Source organism: Ursus americanus, chromosome 4 (genome assembly GCF_024610735.1).
Source record: "Ursus americanus isolate L20-20 chromosome 4, mUrsAme1.1.p, whole genome shotgun sequence".
Lineage (NCBI taxonomy): Eukaryota > Metazoa > Chordata > Mammalia > Carnivora > Ursidae > Ursus > Ursus americanus.
In genome coordinates, this window is record NC_142130.1 from 44,572,185 (window position 1) to 44,595,199 (window position 23,015).

General features: G+C 42.7%; 1 protein-coding gene across 14 annotated transcripts in view; it reads right to left on the bottom strand.

Moving 5' to 3' along the window:
* The window catches only part of PHLDB2 (pleckstrin homology like domain family B member 2), a 209,637-nt gene that overhangs the window by 45,850 nt on the left and 140,772 nt on the right, over positions 1-23,015 (bottom strand). For all 14 annotated transcript variants that reach the window (XM_087861631.1, XM_087861627.1, XM_087861626.1 and 11 more), the window contains 3 exons: positions 17,632-17,994; positions 12,225-12,368; positions 11,028-11,165 (listed from right to left, as the gene is read on the bottom strand). In XM_087861631.1, coding sequence (XP_087717757.1) covers positions 11,028-11,165; positions 12,225-12,368; positions 17,632-17,994 — 645 coding nt within the window. The remainder of the gene's footprint in view (positions 1-11,027; positions 11,166-12,224; positions 12,369-17,631; positions 17,995-23,015) is intronic.

Sequence of the window (23,015 nt, forward strand, 5' to 3'; positions counted from 1 at the left end):
GCAGGTCAAGCGGCTGCCTTCAGCTCAGGCCATGATCCCAGGGTCCTGGGGTCGGGCTCACTGCTCAACGGGGAGCCTGCTTCTCCCTCTCCCTCTGCCACTCTCCCTGCTCATTCTCTCTCTTGCGCTCTCTCAAATGAATAAATAAAATCTTAAAAAAAAAGGAAAAAGAAGCGCTTCATGAAGCACTGCCACCATTTGACCCTGAGTAAGCACAATGACCACGACCTCACTCTCCTTGCCTCATTCACTCTACGTGCAGGTAGCAATAAAACTGGCTTCTAAGCTTGAACAGAGAAGGGTTTTTTTAAAAGGATGTAGCTCTCAAACAGTCCTATAAAATTATACTTACTACAATTTCTTCAACCAAACGGCCATGATTTCCCATGTAAGCATATGTTTAGATTCTGTATAAAAGAGGCTATGGCTTAAATTGAAAACTATAGGACATAAATACCAGTTCACTTAGGTGCCCATTTTTGGCAGAAAATTTTCAAATGTCAAGGGCATTTTAGAAAGATGTATTTAGGTTTAGATGTGCATGTTTTCCCTCTCAAAATGATTAAATCCGGAAGCCATAAACTGGGAATCCTACTTCATATATTGATCTAAAAATGTTTCTGCAGGGGTGCCTCAGATGGTTAAGCCTTCAGCTTGGGTCATGATCTCCAGGACCTGGGATCGAGTCCCGAGCCCCTGAGTCCTCGGGCTGCCTGCTCAGTGGGGAGTCTGCTTGCTTCTCCCTCTGCCTCTCCCCTCTGCTCCTCCCCTCTGCCTCTCCCCTCTGCTTGTGCTCTCTCTCTGTCTCTCTCAAATGAATAAATAAAATATTAAAAAAAAATAAAACTAAAAACAAAAATGTTTCTGCAACTGAAACTTTTGCAGACTATCCAGAAAGTGTCCTCCACCTTTTCTGGCAAGTGTGCGCCTGGGCAGACCCACACGCAGGAGGTGGAGAGGGGCAATGGCCTGGTCCACAGAGGGAAGGGTCATCACGTGTTCATTCACAGAAAAGCTGAATATACAAGGACCAGCCAGATTCAGGCTTTAGTTTCAGAAAGAATCCTTTTTTCCCTTTAAGACAGCCAGCAACACAGAACCCCAGTCGTCCTTTGGATAAGAAAAGGTGTTATTTCTTCTGTGCGTGAATCAAAGATTGCCCTATTTACACAGCAAAAGAATTTTATTCAAGAAGAGTTCTATTTCTAGATACTGTATCACTGGATTTTGCAGCAATTCTAGTTCCAAGAAGAAAGTAAAAAAAAAAAAAAAAAAAAAAAAAAAAGAAAGAAAAGAAAAGAGGACTATCCAATTCCCTTAAATACCAATGTGCAAAACTGTAAAATTTAAAGTTACATTTGACAGAAAACATTGATACAATATATGATTATATGGAAAGGCACTGGCCTGAAACACAGGTCTCAAATCTGAAGAAATAACCAAACTATTCCTCTGATGCTCCCCATTTTGTATTACTACTAATAAGCACAGATAACTAATAACTAATTAAAAGTACCTCATGTTTACATAGTGCCTTCCTTCTAAGGTGCTCAAAAGGTTTTGCACTTCCATACAAGGGGGCAGCGCGAAGAACTATGCCAGAGGGCACCGTCGGCACCTTCTGCCGCTTCTCTGGTTTACCGGTAATGCTGTGAGCACGACTTGAGACTCGGAGCAAAAGCTTAGTGGGGCCAAAGTGAGGGCAAAGGAAGTAAAGGGCAAGGATGAAAGGACTAGTGGCAGGTGGGCCTGGCCATCCATCACGGAGGACTAGAGAGGTGATGTCACTCCTGTGCCAGCCAAAAGTTGGCCATCTCAAGCCAGAAAGAAATTAATATTCCTACTTTCTATTTATTGCCCAGAAAGTTTTCAAAGGAAAATTAGCTCTAGGCAACTAGTGAAGTATGGCTGAAAATATCACCTTCTTCAGCAAAGACAAGTATATGGACAAATTAGATGGCATTTCAGGGTTCAGGGATTCTTGCTTTTGACACGCAAAATATGACACCTGGCTGTTATTTCCCTCCCCCGGATTTAAACTGGTAAACTCACCTCTTCTAATTACTGTAGGCATGGCAATATTTTCTAAACACCAAATTGGCAGAGAGCATAACTTTTTTTTTAAGGACTCATAAATCAATTTTCAAGAAACGAGTGCATTTAAGTGAATTGTAATGAATTTTAAATTAAATAAAATTTAAATTAAATTTTCAATGCATTTATTAAATTTTAACGAGTAAATTTAATAAATTTGCAATAAATTGAACAGATTTCAGTTTATTGAAAAAATAAGATGACGAGGAATTGGAACACTCCAGGAAAATCCAGATGCACCAGGGGCCATTTCTAAAACCCAGCACAGAATGACTTCACTAGGGACACGGCTGTTCCTGTTAGCAGCGCTCTTGCATTGCTTTGTTGTTACGTACTGGCAAAAGCCAACTGGGTCACAAATGCATTGCCAGATCTGCCTTTTTTTATGTTTAAGATTGATGTTCCTACAGAGTATACATGACAAAGGCACATTATTGACAGCAAATTAAAGCAGAAATCAGTATATAAAATTGGGCATCTATTCACTTGCATGGTGAGTTATTTATTCATTCACTCAGTAAATATGTATAAAGGGACTATAAGTAGAGAAAAGAGGGAGTCTGGAAGGCCTGGGTGGCTCAGTCGGTTAAGTGTCTGCCTTCGGCTCAGGTCATGATCCCGGGTCCTGGAATCGAACCCCTGCATCAGGCTCCCTGCTTAGTGGAGAGCCTGCTTCTCCCTCTCCCTCTGCTGTGCACACACACACTCTCTCTCTAATAAATAAATAAAATCTTAAAAAGAAAGAAAGAAAAGAGGGAGACTGATCACTGTCCTCATGAAGTACAGTCCAGTTAGCTCTGTGGTTCTTAGCCCTGACTGCATGTTAGAAAAAGCTGGGTGAGCTTTTAAATACATTATTTTCCAAGTTTCCACACAGTCAGACATTCAGAAGCAAAAGGCTAGGGTATGAACATTTAAAAAATCCTTCCATGTTTTCTCATACGCGGCCAGGTTGGGAACCCCTGAATGAGCCACCCGGGATGGTGTGAGACGCAAAGGCAATTACCAACAATTTGATTTTTTAAATGAAGACACGGGACATTAATACGCAAGGCACCAAAGATGTTCCTCAAACATTTGGCTTAGTGCCTTCACTTCATGGTATAAAAGGTCCTTTTACAGTGACACCCCAATTGTACAATATTTTACATTCAGATTAAATGCCTCAAGTAAACCAAACAAAAAATGTACTGAGATTCCAATATCCAGTGCACGTTCAGAGAGCAATGATGCATTTCAAGTTCAAAATGACTCTCTTCTAGTCACACAAATGATCAGGAGTGTGGATGAGTTTACCCTAAATAACTTGAACCCGTACACAAGAATTACCAATAATCGTAATGAACTTAATAATCTAAAGCTCATCATGGGACCACTTATCTCGCTGGAAATGTGGTTAGAAGACAATAACATAAGTTTCTCTCTTTTGAGTTACATTCTTGAAGGAAGGAACTGAAATTTAACCTGCTGGCCCAATTTGAATTTCAATATGACACAGAAAATTCCTGAATTATGAAGACATAATTTTACCACATCTAAGTAATGTTTGGTAAGCAGATGATTCAAGGTCACTCTGAAAAGGTGCTTACTCTATTAGTTTGTGGGGCTGCCAGATAAAATAGAGGACGCTCAGTTAAATTTGAATTTCAGATGAATGACAAATGATCTTTTACTGTAAGTATGTCCCAAATAATGCCTAGGGTATAATTATACCAAAATTTATTCTCTGTTTATCTGAAATTCAGATGCATCTGAGCACCTTATATAGGTAAATACGTGTGGGACATTTAGGATGGGATGTATGGAGGATTTATTTACGTTCTTATTTAATTATTTATTTAATTAATTATTTATTTATTTATTTATTTACTGAATCTGGCAACTCTATTAGCTTAATAAAGATTCTCTTAAAACTTAAGGCCCATCTTTATAATTTCCAACCTGTTCAGCACAGAATCCAGCACATACTAAGTATTCGGGTGTGTTTCATGAAACACTGGGACTGGGTCAGATTTGGAGTTGATGCAGTGATGTGTTTAAATTCATAGTATCTAGGCCATCATTTCTAAGGGAAGTCGATCCAATGTCCTTTCCATAGACCCTGAGAATACCTTTCCTTCCAGTTCCTAAACCCTATGGCTTGGGAGGCAGGCAACCTTATGGGTTCACAGAGGAGGCAATTGTTTTAGGTCCAAAATCACTTATCTGAAATTCTTAAGGCCAGATGTGTTCCAGATCTCAGAATATTCTGAATTTTATAGAGGTGTCGCAGTTCATATAGCATCTATTAAAAGGCATTTCCAGTAAGGTCTGGGCCAGTACCTACAATCAAACATGTTTCTATTTCTGCAGCTACTTATGAATATTTACACAAGTGTGAATATCAGCTGCAAACCAAAACCAACGAGGTTTTGGTGCTAATCTTACAAACGGTTCCCCCACCTCCCCCACCAAAAAAACCTTCAGATTTTAGAATTGCAGAGAAAAGATTACGGACCTGTGTGAACAAAGGCCAGCAAGCTGAGAACGCATTCTCTGCCTGCCTCTACGGAGGCTCATCCTTATGCTTCTTTCTTAGGATTTTTTTTCCCTTTAGCTTTGACATTTTAATTACACAATTGATGGATGTTTAGTGTAGAAAAAAACTGGACAATCAGAACACTTGGGATTTCTATAATCAACCACCAGAAAAAAGAACCCTAATCTGGAATCCTGGGTGACTCTATCCCCAAATCCCACGCCATTCTTCCACTTCCTCTAACTAACTTTGAAATGTAAGAAAGAGGCACGGGAAGGGCTGGGTCCCTTCTGAACACTGACTGTGACTTGGCAAACGCTCCACACTCCAGAAGCATTAACACTTGGCTGAGGAATTCTGGGCCAGGCTCTCTGTCTTCCCCCGGCTCCGAAGGAAGGATGGAGAGGAAGTAACAGGTACTTTGGCAAGATAATAACGGGGAATAAAATTTAACCATTTTAGATACAATGATACATGCTTTGTGTAGGAAAATTAGTCAAATAACGTACGGTTTCACTGTGGCACAAGTTATATGGCGTAGAGTGTAATTTAAGCTTCGGTTCACACCTTTAAGCCTGTTTAGTTATAAACAAGTACAGGCCAGGATGGCAACAAAATACCATAATCTATCTGTGTGAGGACAGATCCTAAAATAAAGCGCGGTTGGGCTTTATGATGAGCATCTGGGTAACGGAAAGACTGCGACAAGACTAGGGACGTGGAGCCCTTCCTTAACCATTTTACTGAATTTCAGTACTATTTCAGGACTATTGACTTTTGTATGCCAAAGAAGCAGAGATGAGACAAAGATCATCATCATAGAGGAAATTGAAATTCCTCTATAATAAAGTAGAGGAAATTGTGAAACTATTTTTAGTTTGGAATTCTTACTGTGGTCAGAACAAGGCAAAGACAGAAGGGAAAGCTAGATAAACAAAGGCAGGTGTGTGCACCTGCTCAGCAGCGGCTCCAGCTGGGCTTCACCGTGGGGTAGGGGAGCGGCAAGAAGGGAAGCCAAGTCCACAACCAGGCCTTTGCCAGCCCCGAGCTTCATGGTTCTGGTGGCTTCGTTGCTCTGTCGCCAAGCTCATTAAACTGAATCACTAGGGCGGAGGTTAAGAATTCTCTCTCCTTCCACTCACCCCAGGAAAACGCTATGGCCTCTTTGCTTACTGCCTCATCAAATAAATATCCTCCCTGGACTTAGGTTCGAGTCAAGATCCTTACATTTGTTCAGGGTTTACCCATGTTCGCAGAGACTCTATTTGTGATGTGGCTACTGTCTAAGCATTTAGCTCAGAGCCACATGGAAATGGGCTTCTTGATGCTTTTGACTGTGGAACCCATAAGGGCAGAGAAAATCAGCTCAGGGAGCCGTTGCAAAAACGTTCAATAAATATATAATTGAATGCATTGTCTATATTTTATATTGTCTATATTTTATATGTTGTCTACGTTTTATGCTGTTTATATTTTAGATGGTAACATATAATAAGTAGTAGTCATCTCTATCATACAGGTTCCCTCCTGTGTCTGAAGGTAGAGCGCTCCTATGAAACCTGGCCGAAGCCGAAATGGTGTAAAGTGAAGAAGCAATTACCATTAATTTATATGGAAAAATTGTTAAGCCTTCTCAGACCCCCAGAATCACCTCTCTTAGGCTTTTCTTTTCTTTTTTTTTAAAGATTTTATTTATTTATTCGACAGAGATAGAGACAGCCAGCGAGAGAGGGAACACAAGCAGGGGGAGTGGGAGAGGAAGAAGCAGGCTCATAGCGGAGGAGCCTGATGTGGGGCTCGATCCCAGAACGCCAGGATCACGCCCTGAGCTGAAGGCAGACGCTTAACCGCTGCACCACCCAGGCGCCCCTCTTAGGCTTTTCTGATACCTTAGGACACATCTTGCTCATCTAACCGATGCACCAAGTAAATGGAGATACAGCAGATGCTCTCGGACACAGTGGAAGGAGCGTGGCTGGGGGCTGCTGAGAGGCTGCTGTAGTTCCCAGGGAAGGGGCTGGGTGGCGCCACTCCGGCGGCTGGGGCTGCGAGCGCGCGCGCGGAGGCACAAAGGCTGAGAGCTCTACACACGCAGTGCCTGGGTTCGCTTCTCGCGGCCTTTTTGCATAAGAGCGGAAATCCTCTTCGGATTTCTTGCAGTTAGCGAGAACAGGTGCTAATGGAGGTCTTTCGTAAATGTGAAGTGCCCTACCGTGAACTTTCGAAAAGGGAGTGAGACCTGTAAATTAATTGATACCAACTAGGTAAAATAGAACGATAGTTTCCAAATCACATACGAGAAATAGTACCGAAGACTGGCCTCGAGTGCCAAGGAAACAATGTCAATAATTTCACACCAGTATTTGAAATTTGAGGTGTTAGTAAGCCTTCCTCCTGTGGCTCCAAGCCTTGTCTCCAAAAAAGTAGGGCCGGGCTTACAGGATGTGCTGCCGACATCTGCAGTGGCGCTTGCCCGGCAGGGATATCTTTCCAGGTTTTGTTTTTCTCATTCCACAGTTTCTATCTGACAGCAGCAACAGGTGCGTGGAAAAGGAAGCGAGATCCAAAAGGGCAAAGGCCACTTCCTCCTTCTGTCTTACACTCTGGCTGGGCTGGCAGCGTGCGACGAGCCCCCTGGCATGTGCACTGAAGCACACCAGCCCAGATGGCCTGAACTTGGCAGCACGTAGCTCTTAAGCAGGTGTCTGGCTCAGAGTTTCTGCTAAGGCCCCGCCCGGGCTCGCTGCTAGCAGGAGATCCAAGGACAGTATTCCCGAAGCATACTGGGTGGTACTCTAGCCTGTGCTATGAGCCGGATAAACGGTGGATAGCAGTGCCTTCCTCTATTTCACACGCTAGAGAGGGAAATCCGCATCTAATAAGCCCCAAACAAATGTGAAGTACGAAATGTGATTTGTACAAGGACGCAGAGAACAACAGGGAGAACATAATCTGAACTGGAAGTGTCTGAAAGGGCTTTTCGGAAAAGCTAACAATGAACCTAAGCCCTGAAAGATAGAACCAACAAGATATGGAATATGGGAAGGGAATTCCAGGCGTGGGAAACAGATCTGCAAGGAAACAGATCTGGCAGGAGGTGGGGGGAGGATGGTTCTTTAAACAAATAGAAAGAAGGTCCCCATGCACATCGCGTGAAGGAGGGAGGAGTGATGAAGGGCCACGATATAAATATATAAAATTTATATAAAATAGGGTGGGACACAAATCAGAGTGATAGGATCTAATTTATATATTTTTAAAAATTGCTCTGGCTGCTGTGAAGAGAATGAAATAAAGGGAAGCAAATGGAAATGGAAGTAAAGAAGAGATTCTGATGGTTTAGAGGAGAATGCTGTTAGTGGAGATGCAGAGAAGCTGAAGTACTTGAGAACTCTTCATGCGAGGGGGATGGAGGAAGAAGTGTCAAGATCGATTTCCGGGTTGCCAGTTGCACATAGAGGTGGCTGGAGATGCCATCTCCTGCCCTGGGAAAACTGGAGGAAGAACAGGATTGGCGGGGGGGGGGGGGGGAGGCGTATGGAAGACAAGGGGAAGGAGAAGCTCAAGGATTCATTAGGAGAGTTGAGTAGGCAGTAGCTGTGAAATGTCTCAGTACAGACGTCAGGTAGGCTACAGGATATGAGTCAGAAGTTCGGGAAAGTGTTGTAGGCTAAACACATACACTCGACTGTCACCAGCGTTTACAGGTCATGGGGAGCCATGGCTATAAGAGAATGTGAGGATACAAGAGGAGAGGGTTCAGATCAGAGACAAATACTCTAACAACTGGTTTTACAGAGGCAGAGAACCAAGCAAAGGGAACTCAGTTGGACAAGTCAGAGAGAATGAGTAAGAGAAAGAGAAGGAAAACCAGAAGAGGAGGCACCCAGAGGCCAAGGGGCAGGGTGGGGGGTCAAGTATGAAGAAAAAGGTTTGTCCCCTGTCTTGAATGTTGCTCAGGAAGTCTGATCACAACAGGACTAAAAACCAGCAGTGGGTCTTTTGTAGTCTTACCAGGGACGAATCTGATGGAGAAGTGGGGGCCTAAGTCTACTGGAGTTGTTGGGTGGGTGGTAACTAGGAAGTGAGGAAGAGGGATCATAGTGTAGGAAGAACACTGTTTGAAAAGCATGGCTATGATGAAGAGAAACGAGATAAGACAATAGCTGGAAGGTAGTTTGTTTTTAAATAATAATAACACGTAAAAATAGTGTTGGCATGTTGGCAGTCAAAGTCCAGTAAAGAGGGAGAAGGCTAGGCGAGTGGGGTACAGAAGAGCTGACCTGGAGACTGTGGGATGGGATGATACTTATCTTTGCAGGATGGGGGGCGGGGAGAACCCTCCTTAGTGGTGAAGGGATGGGATACATCTGATTTCTAAGGGAAGTAGGTGATGAGGTCATCTCAGTGGGAGGAAAATGGACCAGAGGTTTGAAGAGAGTAAAAGTGTGAAACAACCATGTCATGAAACGGTATAAGTTTATCTGAAAAACACAGTAATGCCACCAAGCAGTACTGAGTCTCTATTTGAGATTGGTCATCAAAAATCTGTATAACATCATCTAGCCCAGTCTGTTTCCACTTCCCTCGTCCTTCTCTGGAATCTCTCACCCAAAGCCAGTTTCTGCCATTTTTCACACCATGTGATGACAGACAATAATCCCACTTTCTAAGACCAATGAATCCCCTAACAGCTGCATGAGCCAGTCCTATATGTCAAGCCCCAACTGTCCCCTCTCCTATGCAGGGCCTCTGTCAAGCTTACCAAAACAATAATAGGAAGGATGGAGGTGGCCTCCTTTCTTGTTTCTGCCCATGTACCTGGAGTTCCACCTCTCCTTTAGGTCCACAGAATATAACACGACTTTCCCTGGGAGGTGGGATTAAGCATTGACATGACTTGCTTCGCTTTTGTGTCTCATGCTAACGATGGAGACAAACAGAATTTGCAGGCCATGCCGTGTGTGGGCTACACAAAGATAAATAACTCCATGGACGAGGAAAGCAGAAAGGCTCGTAAAGAACATGATACCCATTCCTCTGTCCCACAAGTTTTCCAGTAGGACATAAAAATAAATACTAATAAGTACCTCAGACAAAGACATCTAATGCTTCCCACGGTTTCTTGCTGTATCAGTGCAGAATCTTGGAAAACCAGAATCGTCCTCTACTGCAGATCTAGACAATCGATCCTTTGACTTGGCTTTGAGCTTTTAAAGAAAAATATACCAACTACCCAAATGGATTCTTTACTATTTCAAAGTCTGGAGCTTGAAGGAACATACATTAAACTTAATGTGAAAAAGCTGGGTAGTTAATCTTGACAAGCAGGCAACCAAGAAATTGATGTGTAGCTGTTAGTCTGACATCAATTTCTGACAATATCACTTTGAGCTCATTCCCTGGCACCAAGATCAAATGCCCTTATTTATAGGTCTCAAACAAAGAAGAGCCTAAAAAGGAAGCCACATTCAGCAGAAATCCTTTCCACATATTACCCACTAGAACTTAAACTGATTTTTTTCTTTTTCTCAGTTTAGTGGAGAAGATGGTGAGCTAGGAAGAATGTGTTCAAGTGTGCTCGCTTTTTCCTTCCGAAACTGGAATCTCATTTGTTAAATTTTAGGCTTAGTTTAGCTGTAACGAACTCAGAATGTGGGAGAAGAGTAAGGGAAATATTTCCCAGGGGAAATAAACAAATAAACAGATAAACAAAAAACTCAACTGCTATCCTGAATTCTAAAAACTGCACGTAATTTTTCCCACTTTCCCTAGTAGATATCAGCTAACATTCAGGTTGTGGCCTGAAACGTATGAGTGAGACCTTTTCCAAGGTAAGTGTCAACTGTGTTTCATGGATATATTCCACTTGGCGGTGTGTGAGGATTCCCTGACAACTCCAATACATTTGTCAAAGAGCAGTGCCCTTGCATTGAAGACAATGGCAAGGCAGGACAGGTGAGATGAATGGTTCCCATTCAAATTTTTAATAAACAGAAAAATGAAAAAGAAAAAAGGCAACCATATTTGAATATGCTTAAGTCATCTGTGCAGGATGCCAGTGGTTAAGAATAAACTTCTTATGCTAAAATCAATCTTTAAAAAACACAGAACAATCAGAAGGGCAGAAAGCCTGTTGGGAAAAAAGCAATTCACTCAGCTCAAGTAGGTTAAGCTGCCATGAATATCAGCTCAAAAGTTCTATGGGCTCTACTCCCTTAGCATGCAAGGCTCAGTCCCTGACAGTTCTTTGTGAAGAACTTACCTCAACCTAAGACTCTCCTCTAGTACCACTGTCTTCAGGAACATGACACACAAATCCCAAACCATGGGAATGCATACGACATTTAAATTCGACCAAAGGGAGCTACCATATTGTTTATAAAAATTGCATTCAAATATACTTTTCTTTTACCTTGGTCTTTTCACCAACAATGTTCTTTTCCAGTTCTGCTATTTTTCGATTTAGATGATCCAAGATTTCCTTCTCTTTCATAAGTTCAGTTGTTTCCGACTTCTGTTCTCCGTCCAAAAGAGCACACTCCATATCCAACTGAGGACACAAAACAAAGCTCAGAGGCGCTTCACCTTCGGAGAGAGTCTCAACTGCCCACGCTAGACGTGCATTCTTAAGAGCCGCAAATTTCAAAAAGTACTAGGGTATCAGCCAGACTGTGAGGTCTAGCGAACACTCCAGAGAGTCCAGGTGAGACTCAGAATTCCTATATAAGGAAGCTGGACAGCCCACGATATATTCACTAAGAAATCTACCTATCATTTAATGTTTCTACTTCAACTCCTTTTCTGCTAACTTCTCAGTACTATTTTGCCTATTTGCTCAGATTCAGGCTCAAGCTCAAACCATCTTGGGAGCAGCTGTGTCTGTCTTTGTTTGTCCACAGAGCTTGGGAAGTGAAATTTACACCCGGCCCAGCAGGCAAGTGATGTAGTCTTTGCAATGCCAGCAGGAGGGACGTCCAGGGTCCGTGCATAAGATGACAGGTGAGCAGTCCCCTTCCACTTATAGCTATCTGCATCATCTGTGAGTATACACATGCTAGGCGGAATCATTTGCTCCTTCTCGCTCCGTGGAGACAGTATGAAAATAGCCGCTTTCCCCTATAATAGTAATAGACTATGTGTCTGTCTCCTCTCTGGTTTGCAAATCTCTAGAAAGCTAGGTCTATGTTTGCTTCATATAAAAGTCCCCCCTATAGTGCAACATGATGTGCAACTCATAGTAAGCATACTCAGGAAATGTCTGTTGGATTTCAACTTGGACACCTAAATATACGGGACCTCAGCTGACAGATCCGTCGCAAGTCAGAGAGCGGACACTAGTTAAGACAAAATTCGTCATACCCAAAGTACACCAAAAATGGCTTCATGTTTGTCTCATCTCACTTAAGAAAAAAAAAGACAGGGGAAAAAAGAACTTTTTTTTTTTTTAAGGTATTTTTACCCTATACATGGACCCACTGGAAAAAAAATATTAACTCATGTTGATTTCTATGTATTCTGCTCAAAGCCTATGCCTTAATAGGTAGTAATATTTTTCAGCTAAAGGAAGGCGAGAAAAAAGAAGGGTAAAAAGTCAACTGCTGGTTTATACCTCTCTGGAAGATTCATCCATCTGGTCATTGATATCTTTGATTTTTTGTTCAAGTTCCTCGAGGTTATTTAGAATTGCTATCCGGGTCTCTTCCATTGCTGCCAGCTCCTGAATCCTTTGTTCCTCGTTTATACCCTCTGGGGTCTGCAATTAAGCAACACAGAAAAGGGCTATTCACACTTCAATTCCAGGATCTCCCAATTTATAAACCAGTAGGAAGTCTCATGTTCCACAGTCTCAGTGCCTCTTTGCATTCCGAAAGCACCTTAGTGATTGGTCTGTTGCAACTCTGCATTTTCCCACAAATCCTCAGCAGCTAGGTTCTTAAGCCAGCTCATACAAACCAACTTAAATTCACCCATTCATATTCTTTTAAAGCTGAAATAACTAAGTTTGTACAGATAAGGAAGTTGTGGTCCATAGAGATTGTAGTGACTTCTCTAAGGTCATAGAGAAAGGCACAGCAAAGGACGAGAAGCTAGACAGGACTTTCGACATCTTCCTCAGGGATCTCTCGGGCATGATGCTACCTTCACTCCAAACTCCATATTCTCTCCCTTCTCCGAGTGAACACAGCTCCTACAATGGTTTCCCGAATCTCTACCCGTACTCCTGGGTCCCACCACTAGGGTTATCTGCGCGAATGGGCATTCATGCTTCTTTGTCTCCTTTCCAACACACGGTGGAAAAGCGAGGGCACGATACGCGTGGCCCCTCTCACCGCAATGTTCCAGAAAGCGAATAATCAGGACAATACAGGCGTTATTACTGTGGTGACTCCCAAAATGTCTTAATATGAAGTTAATACATGTTTCACTTCTTTTGTTCGCACATTACTAACTGTCTTTATCCTACGGCACCTTCTTCCTGTATAATGTTTAAGACACTAACTGGGCCAATGGGCATTTGTGACACAAAACAGGACACTGGTCATCATTCATAAAATCATTTCACAGAAAAAAACTTGAGTTCCTTGGCATACTTACACCCCTGAACAGAGCGATGACAGGTGCCCAGGGAAGAAAGGAATATTCGAGATCATATACACACCCGAAATGGGACCACCAATTGTTTTAAGAAGACAGTATAGTGAATTGAAAATCACCTCTTCTTTCTGCAATTTCAGGTTAGTTATCCTAATATTGCCTCGTAGAGATCGGCCTTTCTGTAAGTTAAGGGAGGCTGGGGTATTGGTACATTATTAATCAATTTTTATCTCTCTTTGAAAAAGAAGTAATTTCCTTGCATTAGTAAGTCAGCCATGAAACAATTCCACAATTGGACATTGAACACAGCAGCCTCGAAAAGTAAATTATTGAAGCTTATTCATCAGTCAGTGCCAAGAATATTCATATTAACCAAAGAAATCATTAACATTTAGTATGCCACATGAAGTTCATTTAATTTATTCAATGATCTTGAAAATAAGTTCAAGAAGAGAGCTAGCATGTGGCAGTCTTTATTCATATTCTTTGTTCTTTACCCTACTCCACTGCCCCGAAGGAGATTAAACAACTGAGATGTCACAGTATCCCAGGGTGATTAGCAAAGCTACACAGGCCTTCCGAGCTTTGACATTTAGACTTTTAATTGCCATCTTAAATGCAGTATCTTGCCAATGAATAAAACAACTGCTGACCTTTTTATCACAATGAATCTCATTGTCTAATATTCAGGTGCCTGTTTTAGGGCGTGAGGAAGGCCTGTAACAGGGAATGGCATTCCCGAATCCCTGACGTGTAATCCTAGCAGGAAAGGCCCAAGAAGGCCAGTATCCTGTTGGGTCAATATTTCATATTAGGTTTCAACTGCCAACATGGTTTAAAAATATCTCTCTCACTGGTGGAAGTCAAGCATTAAGAGCAAACAAAAGCTACACAATCTGCAAAACCATAAACTTTCTAAGCAAAGGGAGGGTGAAGAAAGGTGACAGTGACGATGATTAATGTCTAACTCAGAGTTTCTAAACCATTGACCACAATAGGCATCTGGATAACAGACCATATGAGAGGCTGTTTATAACAATCAATGCTATCTAGGAAATGTTGTTCTTTTTGGTTATTTATAAGGAGCAAAACCTTCAAAAGGCATCCTGAAACTCGGAATGGTTTGTGATGGAATGGCATGAGAGTATTGTTTATACACGTACGAGCATCCCCAAATATGCCATCTTTGAAGTAACCTGATCTCCACACAGAAAGGGGGGGAGGAATGAAATACTTCGTACCTGCTTCCCCCCCCCCCCAAATCTCTTCTTAGAAACTCTTTGCAACCAGAGGAAGTTGCAAGTGTGAGAGCTGTCCACCGTAGACAGAATGATTACTCAAGAAGAGGGAAAAAGTTCTCAAGGAAAAGAACATTTGTTTCCCCCAAATAAAAATATGAGGTGATAGATGTTAGCTAAACTAAGCATGGCAATCATTTCACAATATTTGTAAGTCAGTTTCACAAGGCTGTACACAAAACACACACAGTGTGTGTCACTTAAATCCTAATACTACAGGAAGAAAGAAAGAAGAGCGAGCTACTCTCAGCTTTCACCTCAGGTGGCAGAAGACAGGTTCCCAAAAGCCAATTTGAGTGAGCATATTCTGGGGCGCCTGGATGGCTCAATCGGTTAAGCGTCTGACTCGGTTTTGGCTCAGGTTGTGATCTCCAGGTTGTGAGATGGAGCCCCGCGCCAGGCTCCACGCTCGGCAGGGAGTCCGCTTGAGATTCTCTCTCTCCCTCTCCCTCTGCCCCTCCCTCTGTGTTCTCACTCTCTCTCTCTCTCAAATAAGTAAATCCTTAAAATATAAAATAAAATTAGCAGATTTCTAAGGTCATCTGTATCTTTAAGTGTTAGCTAAAACAAGTTAGAGAACGGTAAATCTCAGGTTTCCTAAATATCATTAAAATCTTTGTTTCCTTAAATCAGCTTAGAGTGTTGGTCACACTCCTCTCTTCTCCATTGATCCTTAGATCGATTAATAACACATACTGTCCTTTGCTAAGTCAATAATTTAGTGACCAGATTACTAAGAAGCAAACCATCGAAAACAAATGGTCAGGACTTAATAAAACATTCTTCTATCTGCCGTCCTGGGGTAACATATATCTGTCTCCAGAAAGTCATAAATGCAAACCTCCGTCCTTGGAATTCATCCCCTCTCTCGCTCTCTGCCTAGGCTGCTGCCTGGTAACCAGAGGCGCCTTTGATATTTCCTGTCTCTAAAGGATGCAGTCTTCTATGTCTTGCCACAACGGAGGCTGCTTTCGGCTTCAGAGGCCTCCTTTTCCACAAAAGGCATATTTGGGCAATTAAAAACATCTGCCACGAGCTGCCCATTTACACACCAGCAGCTCTCTTGTCCCACCCCTCTTCAGGAGGAAACCTGTCTCCCAAAAGATGGTGTGAGAGACAGACACACAGCTCACTGTTCTAACAAAACTCTGGCAGCTGTCCATGACGGAAGAAATGGGAAAGGATTTTAAATGAAAGGGAAGTCAAGGACTTCAAAGGAAGCCTAAGGGCTGAGGAACACAGCTCAATTTTCAAACGGTGGGTCATTTACTTTGCCTGAACACAACCAACATCTGATTCCACCCCCCGCCCTAGTTTCTAATAGTTGCAACTTTCTGGCAATAGAGACAGATGTCCTATTCAGACGTCCTCTCCACCGAGAATGAGTAAGGTCACTGTGGTCATTAGGAGAAAGAAGCCCTGAACATTTCCGAGTCCTGATGCTGATGATGGGAGAACAGAAGGTAGACACGGACTCCTGATGAGGAACACTGAGTAAAAAAGTCAAACACACAAACCCCTCCCGAATAGTACTCCAGGTGGTCAACTCCCTCCAGAACGTAGCACAGATAAGGTCTTTCTCTTAATCAGTTTGTGTCCCTCTCTTACAAAACATTTAGCTGATATATTTTTTTTGTTTTCGATTCTTTGGCCATAATTGCCAAGAATCTCGGAATTGAACTTAATGGTCAAAGGTACTTACTTAATTAATCCTGTTTATTTAAATAAATAAATTCTTGTGATTATGGCATCTCTTTTTTCCTCTTAATTACTATATTTGGTGTGTTAATTTTATTCCAATAAAACTTATATCTTCTTGTGGCTCTCTTAAATCCTTTCTAGAAAAGAGGTAGGAGAATTTATTTTCATTTCATAGAAAAAAGATTCTTGGGGCACTTGGGTAGCTAGTCAGTTAAGCGTCTGACTCTTGATTTTGGCTCAGGTCATGATCTCAGCGTCGTGGGATAGAGCCCTGGGTTGGGCTTTGTGCTGGGCATGGAGCCTGCTTAAGATTCTCTTGCTCTCTCTCCCTCTGCTCTCTCGTCATAAACACTTGCGAGTTTGCACATGCGCGCTCTCTCTCTCTCTCAAAAAAAGAGAAAGATTCTTAACCTGTGTGAGAAAAACTAACACCAAAAGATTTTCCTCTAATTCCCTTTAAGAAATCCTAAAATTTGGAAGCCATTTTGAAATCAATATACAGCCACGTAAAAGACTAATTTCCTTACAAATAGTTCTTACTATTTAGTAAAAACAAGATAAGAAAATTTTTCAAAAATGGGTAAGGAACATGAACAAAGGGGTCAAAACACAAATTCACAACTAAAAATATGAAAAGATGTCCAACTTTATGCACAATTAAAGACAAGCGAATTAGACACTAATTAACTTAGCATATTGAAAAATTTTGAAAATGCACAGCCTTGGCAAGTGTATGGAGAACAAGGCATGCTCATCAACTGTTGGTGGAAGGGTCACCTGGAAATACGCAGTCTTTCGAAAGTATAATTTGGAAATATTGGTTAAAATGAATAATATACAAACTCTTTGATCCAGCAATTCCCACTTTAGTAAGGGATCTTGCAGATACATTTGCGCAATATTCGCTGCATATAGATTTCATTAGTAAAAAAACTAGAAACAATTTAAATAGCATTACCGAACAATAGAATACTAGTCAGCTGTTAAAAAGAATGAAGCAGGGCTGTACATACTAAGTGGAAAGATGTGCAAGACATTCAGTGAGGAAAAGAAAAAGAGCAGAACACCGTATGCTTGCATCTGCGCGTCTATGCCTATAACACGTGGCCATATATGCACAGGTGTGTGAAGAAGGCAAGTAAGACACTTCGTGTTTATTTCTCAGGGGTACCACTGGGAGGGGGCAAAGAAAAGAGAAACTTCCTTCTTTGGAGGTTTTCTATACTGCTACATTTTTTATGGTGCAAATTTGTTACTTTATAGGAAACTCCCTAATTTGCTGCACCTCGTTTAGCTAATTACCTCTGAAGCTTCATCGAACACATTCTGGAACACAAGTACGATAAGACCTCTAGTCTCTGGGCAATGCAGATGCAGAGCCCCAGGCCCTAAATCCTGGTCTTTTTGCTCTGTCGCCTTTACCTTGGGAAGGATACTAAGATAAGCAGACTCGCTGGGAGTTTTCAGAAAGGCAGACGTGAGGTCCCTGAGCAGGTCGTCGTTCCTGATGCTCCTGGGGGAAAGGAAGCCGGCACTGCTTTGCCCGCCGCTCCCGAAGCCCGCCGAGTCCACATCCTGGAGGGAGCCTTTCGGGTGGCACCTGTACCTGGAGTCAGGGCTCACCACGGCTTCTTCAAACACAGACTCCTCGTCGGACAGCTGCAGCTTCTCGAGCTCCTTATTGATCTTCTGCACGTCGGCCACGGTGGTGCCCGTGGACAAGCGGCTGTCGGGCTTTGTGTACTCGGCACAGAGACTGAGGATGGTCTCCAGGCGCTGTCTCTCCTACAGCACAGAAGAGGGGAAGGTCAGAGAGTTTGTGAGAATGCAGACAATCACAAAGAAAAAGACTGAAGAGGCTGGGACCGCTTGCAATTTCATCCCACAGGTAAACCCGCAGACAGTGGACTGATGATGAGTTTCCATCATTCTGGATGGATGCATTTAAGGATCCAGAGGAAACCCACGTGAAAAGTGCCTGATTTTCTTCCCAAACTCAATTCCAGGCTGTACCCTCTCCTTGGATGTCCCAGTGCTGATCCTGCCATGTAAGCCTTGTCTTGATTTATTAGTTCTCTGAACACTTCAAAGTTTTTTTTCCCAATCTTCTTTTTAAAAAATCTTTACTCCCCCTTCCTTCTCTACCTCTCTGCCTCCAACACATCTAGCTCTTTCATCACTATTGACTTAACACTTGCGCTTAAAGTTGATTCTCTAGCATCCTAGAGAAATAGATGCACAAAAGAGAAAAATACTAAAGAATCTTCTAATGTAAAAGAAACTTTTTCTTGAATTTTTTCAATATTTTTTGACATGCCTCAAAATTTTCAATATTTTCTTATGTCTTGTCACAGGATAAAGGTCTTTTCCATCAATCTCTCACGAGTAATTAAAGTTATAAAGAAGTAGAAATGTAGCATAAAAATGAAAAACTTTTCATGTCATGTCCAGATAGAAAGATAGCAATGTATTTCAGATTCTGAGATCATTTTGACTCATTTAACTGGAAAACAAAAATGATAGTTCATTTGCTTAAAAAAAAAAAACACAATATATAGGCCATTGAGGTCTATAATGGTATTACTCACTGACACTTCGCCAAGCTCCCCATACAAAACAAGTGTATATTTATGGTTTTGACTTTAAGTAAATTCACTATATATTTGTGAGCAATAGTATATAATTTCTGAAATGTTTATCATAAGCCTCGACAGCACTGTTTGGGGTGAGGAACCTTAACATCTCTGCCTCTCACATTAATTCCAAGGCCAAAGTGAAAAGAAAAATAATAAATTAACAACAAAAAAAATCTGTTGTGATTACATCTACCACATTGAAAAAAAATTCAAAAGTCTTCCATAGAAAAACATTGTCCAAACTGGTTATCAGTCACAAAGTAGAACATTTTTAAGTAGCACTGGGCTGCTGTTTTCAATTTCTAATTGCGGCTAATTTGTAAAGACAAAAGTCTGAAGGCAGTCAGCTCTTTACTAGTTGAAGGACTGACTATCCAACAGCAAAGTTAAATAGAAACAGACCAACATAATGCCCTAGTTTCCATTAAATACACTAATTAAATGACCAGATAGAAGCCACTGAAGTTGTATCTGACTCTTCTCTGCCCTCTAAAGAAGGCCCCCTTCGCCCCTGCAAATGCAATCGCTTGATCAGAAGCTCTATCAGGCTGGCTCCTGCAAGCCCCCACCTCCCGTTCACTGCCTGAACGTCTGGCCTCCAGCTGCAGCTCCGTCCTCATGGCCCGGTCCCACGGCAAGCACTCAGAGCTGCACAACCTCATCCCACGCGCTCTGCACCCTGTCCATCCAGGAGCCCCGGGGCTTATTTATTTCTGCCGCTGCGGCCAGCTGCCAAGCCCGACCCACCTCGGCTTTACGGGGAGGGAGTGGGGGGGGCACAGCATTCACTGCTTTATTTTAAGCTTCTCCAATGATGGAGGAAAGTTTACATGGGAATATGCAAAAACCACCTGCAAGGGCATATTTAAGGAGGGGGACAGGAACAAGACACTATATTTTACCCTTCTCGACAGCATCTGCACGAGAGCTAATGCTAACCTCCAAGGAAAGTTCTCTTTCTGCCATTTAGGGGACTTAAGTTGAAGCATCTAAACTCGGTCTTTACTGACCTTTACAGATTGCAGTATGTATACATTAGCCTGGACATGAATTACATGTGGGATTATCTGAAAGTTGTCAATTCCCACTTACCAGTGCTTCAGGGAACTGTGTGGTCCTCAGAACCACGGAAGGCACTTCTGCCTTGCCTGTAATACATAGCAAAATTCCTCCCACATCTCTTTCCCAAAATAGTTTCTTCTGCTGCCAGGCTCTTGCTTAATTCCACAGGGAATAAATGAACCCAGCCTGAAGATGAATGCTATTTCAGACAGTGAAACGCAGTATTCAAAGGCTTGTGCACAGGAAGTGTGGTCTACTGGTATGTGCTGCTCTCTATTCCTATCACCCCATTCACAGCCAATCTGTCCAGGCTTGAATCTCACACACACACACGCATGCAGCACTGCCGCCCGTGAGTCTCAAAGAAATCCAGGCTGTGCTGAGACATGCTGGCCCCATAAAAGCTGCACCAAAGAAAAATAAACTGATGTCGAGAAGTGCGTCAGAGGAAAGTCTGCAAGGCATTTCAGAAAGTACTATATGCAGCCTTTTAAGGAAAACCCTGTACAGAACGTACTCTCATAAAATAATTCTCCCCTGAGCCTCTTCACTCTGGAGTCTTGTCCCTTCCCATCCATCACTCCAGTATTCTCCACTCTGGGGCCCATTCCACACCTTTGAGAACCCAACAGGGCACTATGAATAATTATGCTGGAACGTCAAGCACCAACTGGGACTGGCAAACTGAGATGAACGGCCCCCCACCGAAAACCCAATTTCATCTGGCGCATCACCTGGTGACCTGCCAAGTTGGGCGGGCCACCCTCCTGAAGATCTCCAATTCCTGCCCACCTCTCCCTGTGTTCCGCAGTGCATTCTTTTGAAAAGGCCACCAGTGCACGGCCTATGCATCTAAATGGCATGAAACATTGATGCTATGGGCTTGAAAAGTAGGTCATTTGAATTAAACTATTTTAAATACTTTTTAAAATCTCCCTATTTTCCCTTTCCTCCTCTCCATATATCACATATATCAAAGAAAGCTTTGAAGGGGACACAGGATCTGAAAATATATACCTGAAGAAAATGGTGTGCAGTTCTTTCCCTCAGCAACTAAAAAAAAACAAAAAAACAAAAAACTGCAGACTGAGTGTGTTTTGACCTCAGAGCTTTCCTTCTTCTTCCGAGGAATGTGTCTGGCAGTGCCTCTCTGCAGCTCTCGGTCAGGGACCTCAGCCATCTCCCAGCCCCATCCATCCCCTGGTGACCAACAGCAGCCAATCTAGGCCACAGGACTGGAAGTAGCGCAGAAAGGAATTACATAGAAAACCAGTTGCCAATACCCAAGCGCAATTGAAATCTTTGTTAAACTCCTTGGCTTATAATTAACTCTGTGGGGTCACTCATTATATAAAAGAAAGGGCCAACTTTTAATGGCTAGAAATAATGTAGTTGAGAGAAGATATATTTTCTCAAGAGGACCTGCTGTAACTGCTAAGTATGACCTTACTTCTCTCTCCTGCCAACCCTAGAGATTCAATATCTCCATAATCGCCAGTTCATCAAAGATCGGTTACGTTACTCTCAGGCCATTACTGTGCTGGAGACACAGAAACGGAAAAAGACAGCATTTCTACCCTCACATCTTTAGCGGAAGGCACAAAGAGTCAATCAATCAAAGAAAAGGGTGCTGACAGATTTCCAGAAAATCAATGGATTCACATATAAGGAAGTAGTTGACAAAATTACAGATAGACACATTCGAGTTGAGACCCTGGGATAAAGAGGAGTCTGTGTGGCCTGTTGGCCAGTGGGGTGGGCTGCGCATGTCTATAAAGGAACTATGTAAGCAAAGGCATAGAGTATGCTTGGGGTATCAGCAACTGCTGTGTGGCTAGGAAGATGGGGTTCTTTGGAGGAAGAGGGGCGAGGTACATGCAGAGGAGCGGGTCAACTTTCTCTGTATACCAGGACTTCAGAGATCCCAATAACCCTAAATAAAAAATCAGCAAGAGTCAGAGACGCTGGTGTAAAAGTGGATGGCAGAATGAGATGCAGTTGACAGCACGTTAAGCAGAATTTCCAGGATTCCATGAGCAAATCCCAGTGTCTCACTGAGGTAAGACAATGAGGAGGACAAACAGAAGCAATGGTTAAAAGTCTTTCATGTGAGTCTATTTGCTTTTAGAGATAAATCCCTTGGGGTAGTAACTAGGGCTATGATGATCAGTTCATGTCTTTCTGGACACAGGGTAAACCAGTTTTTCAATTTCCTACCCCTAAACTAGATATGACTGTCAAACTTGCACTGGCCAATGAAGTGTGAGAAGAAATGTATGTCCCTTCTGCCTGGATGGCTGACACATGATCCATCGCGTGTCTTGCTTTGCCATTGCAGACTGACACTCCAGATGGTGCTGGCTCCCTGAGTCTTGACCCTGAGCAAGGAAATATGGAGCAGAGGCCTTATTCAACCCATGCTGGCCATGGAGAGTGAAGGAGAAAGACACCGATGCTGTTTTAAGCCTGAGATAATTTTTTTCTTTTGTTTTCTCCACAGAAGCCCAATATGATTGATAAGCCTTGCTTAATTTCAAGCAGGTAATAGGCCCAAAAGTTGAAGACAAGAGCCTCAAAGATCCTACTAAAGGCAGCTCTTTTATTTACTGTGTAATAAAGAATTCGGCTTTGCCCAAAGGGAGGTCTGGCCTTCACTGTGGGACTGTTGGCTTCTGGAAGGTAATCTCTGTCATATCTGGTAGGATTGTCTTTGTTTAGGACAAAGTGGGACACTCCTGATAATCAATCTCAGGGTGAGGGCTGGCCACTCCAGAAACACAACCATGTGATTTTTGTGTGGCGGCCTGGGAGTCATGTGATGTCAGTCAACCTGGAGATGAGATCAACCAAGCGGACAATCCATCATACCTACATGATGACGTCCCGGTGAAAACTCTGGACACTGACGCTCAGGAGGTGTTCCCTGGCTGCCAGCACTCCATGGGTACTGTCACACACCAACGGAGGTAGCGTATTGCACCCTGGCCCCACAGGGAGAGGACAGTGGGGGCTTCGCATGTGGGACCTCCGGACTCTGCCCTCTGCTTCTCTTCTCTTGGCTGAGCTTGATGTTAGCCTTTCCTGTAATAAACAACGATCCTGACTATA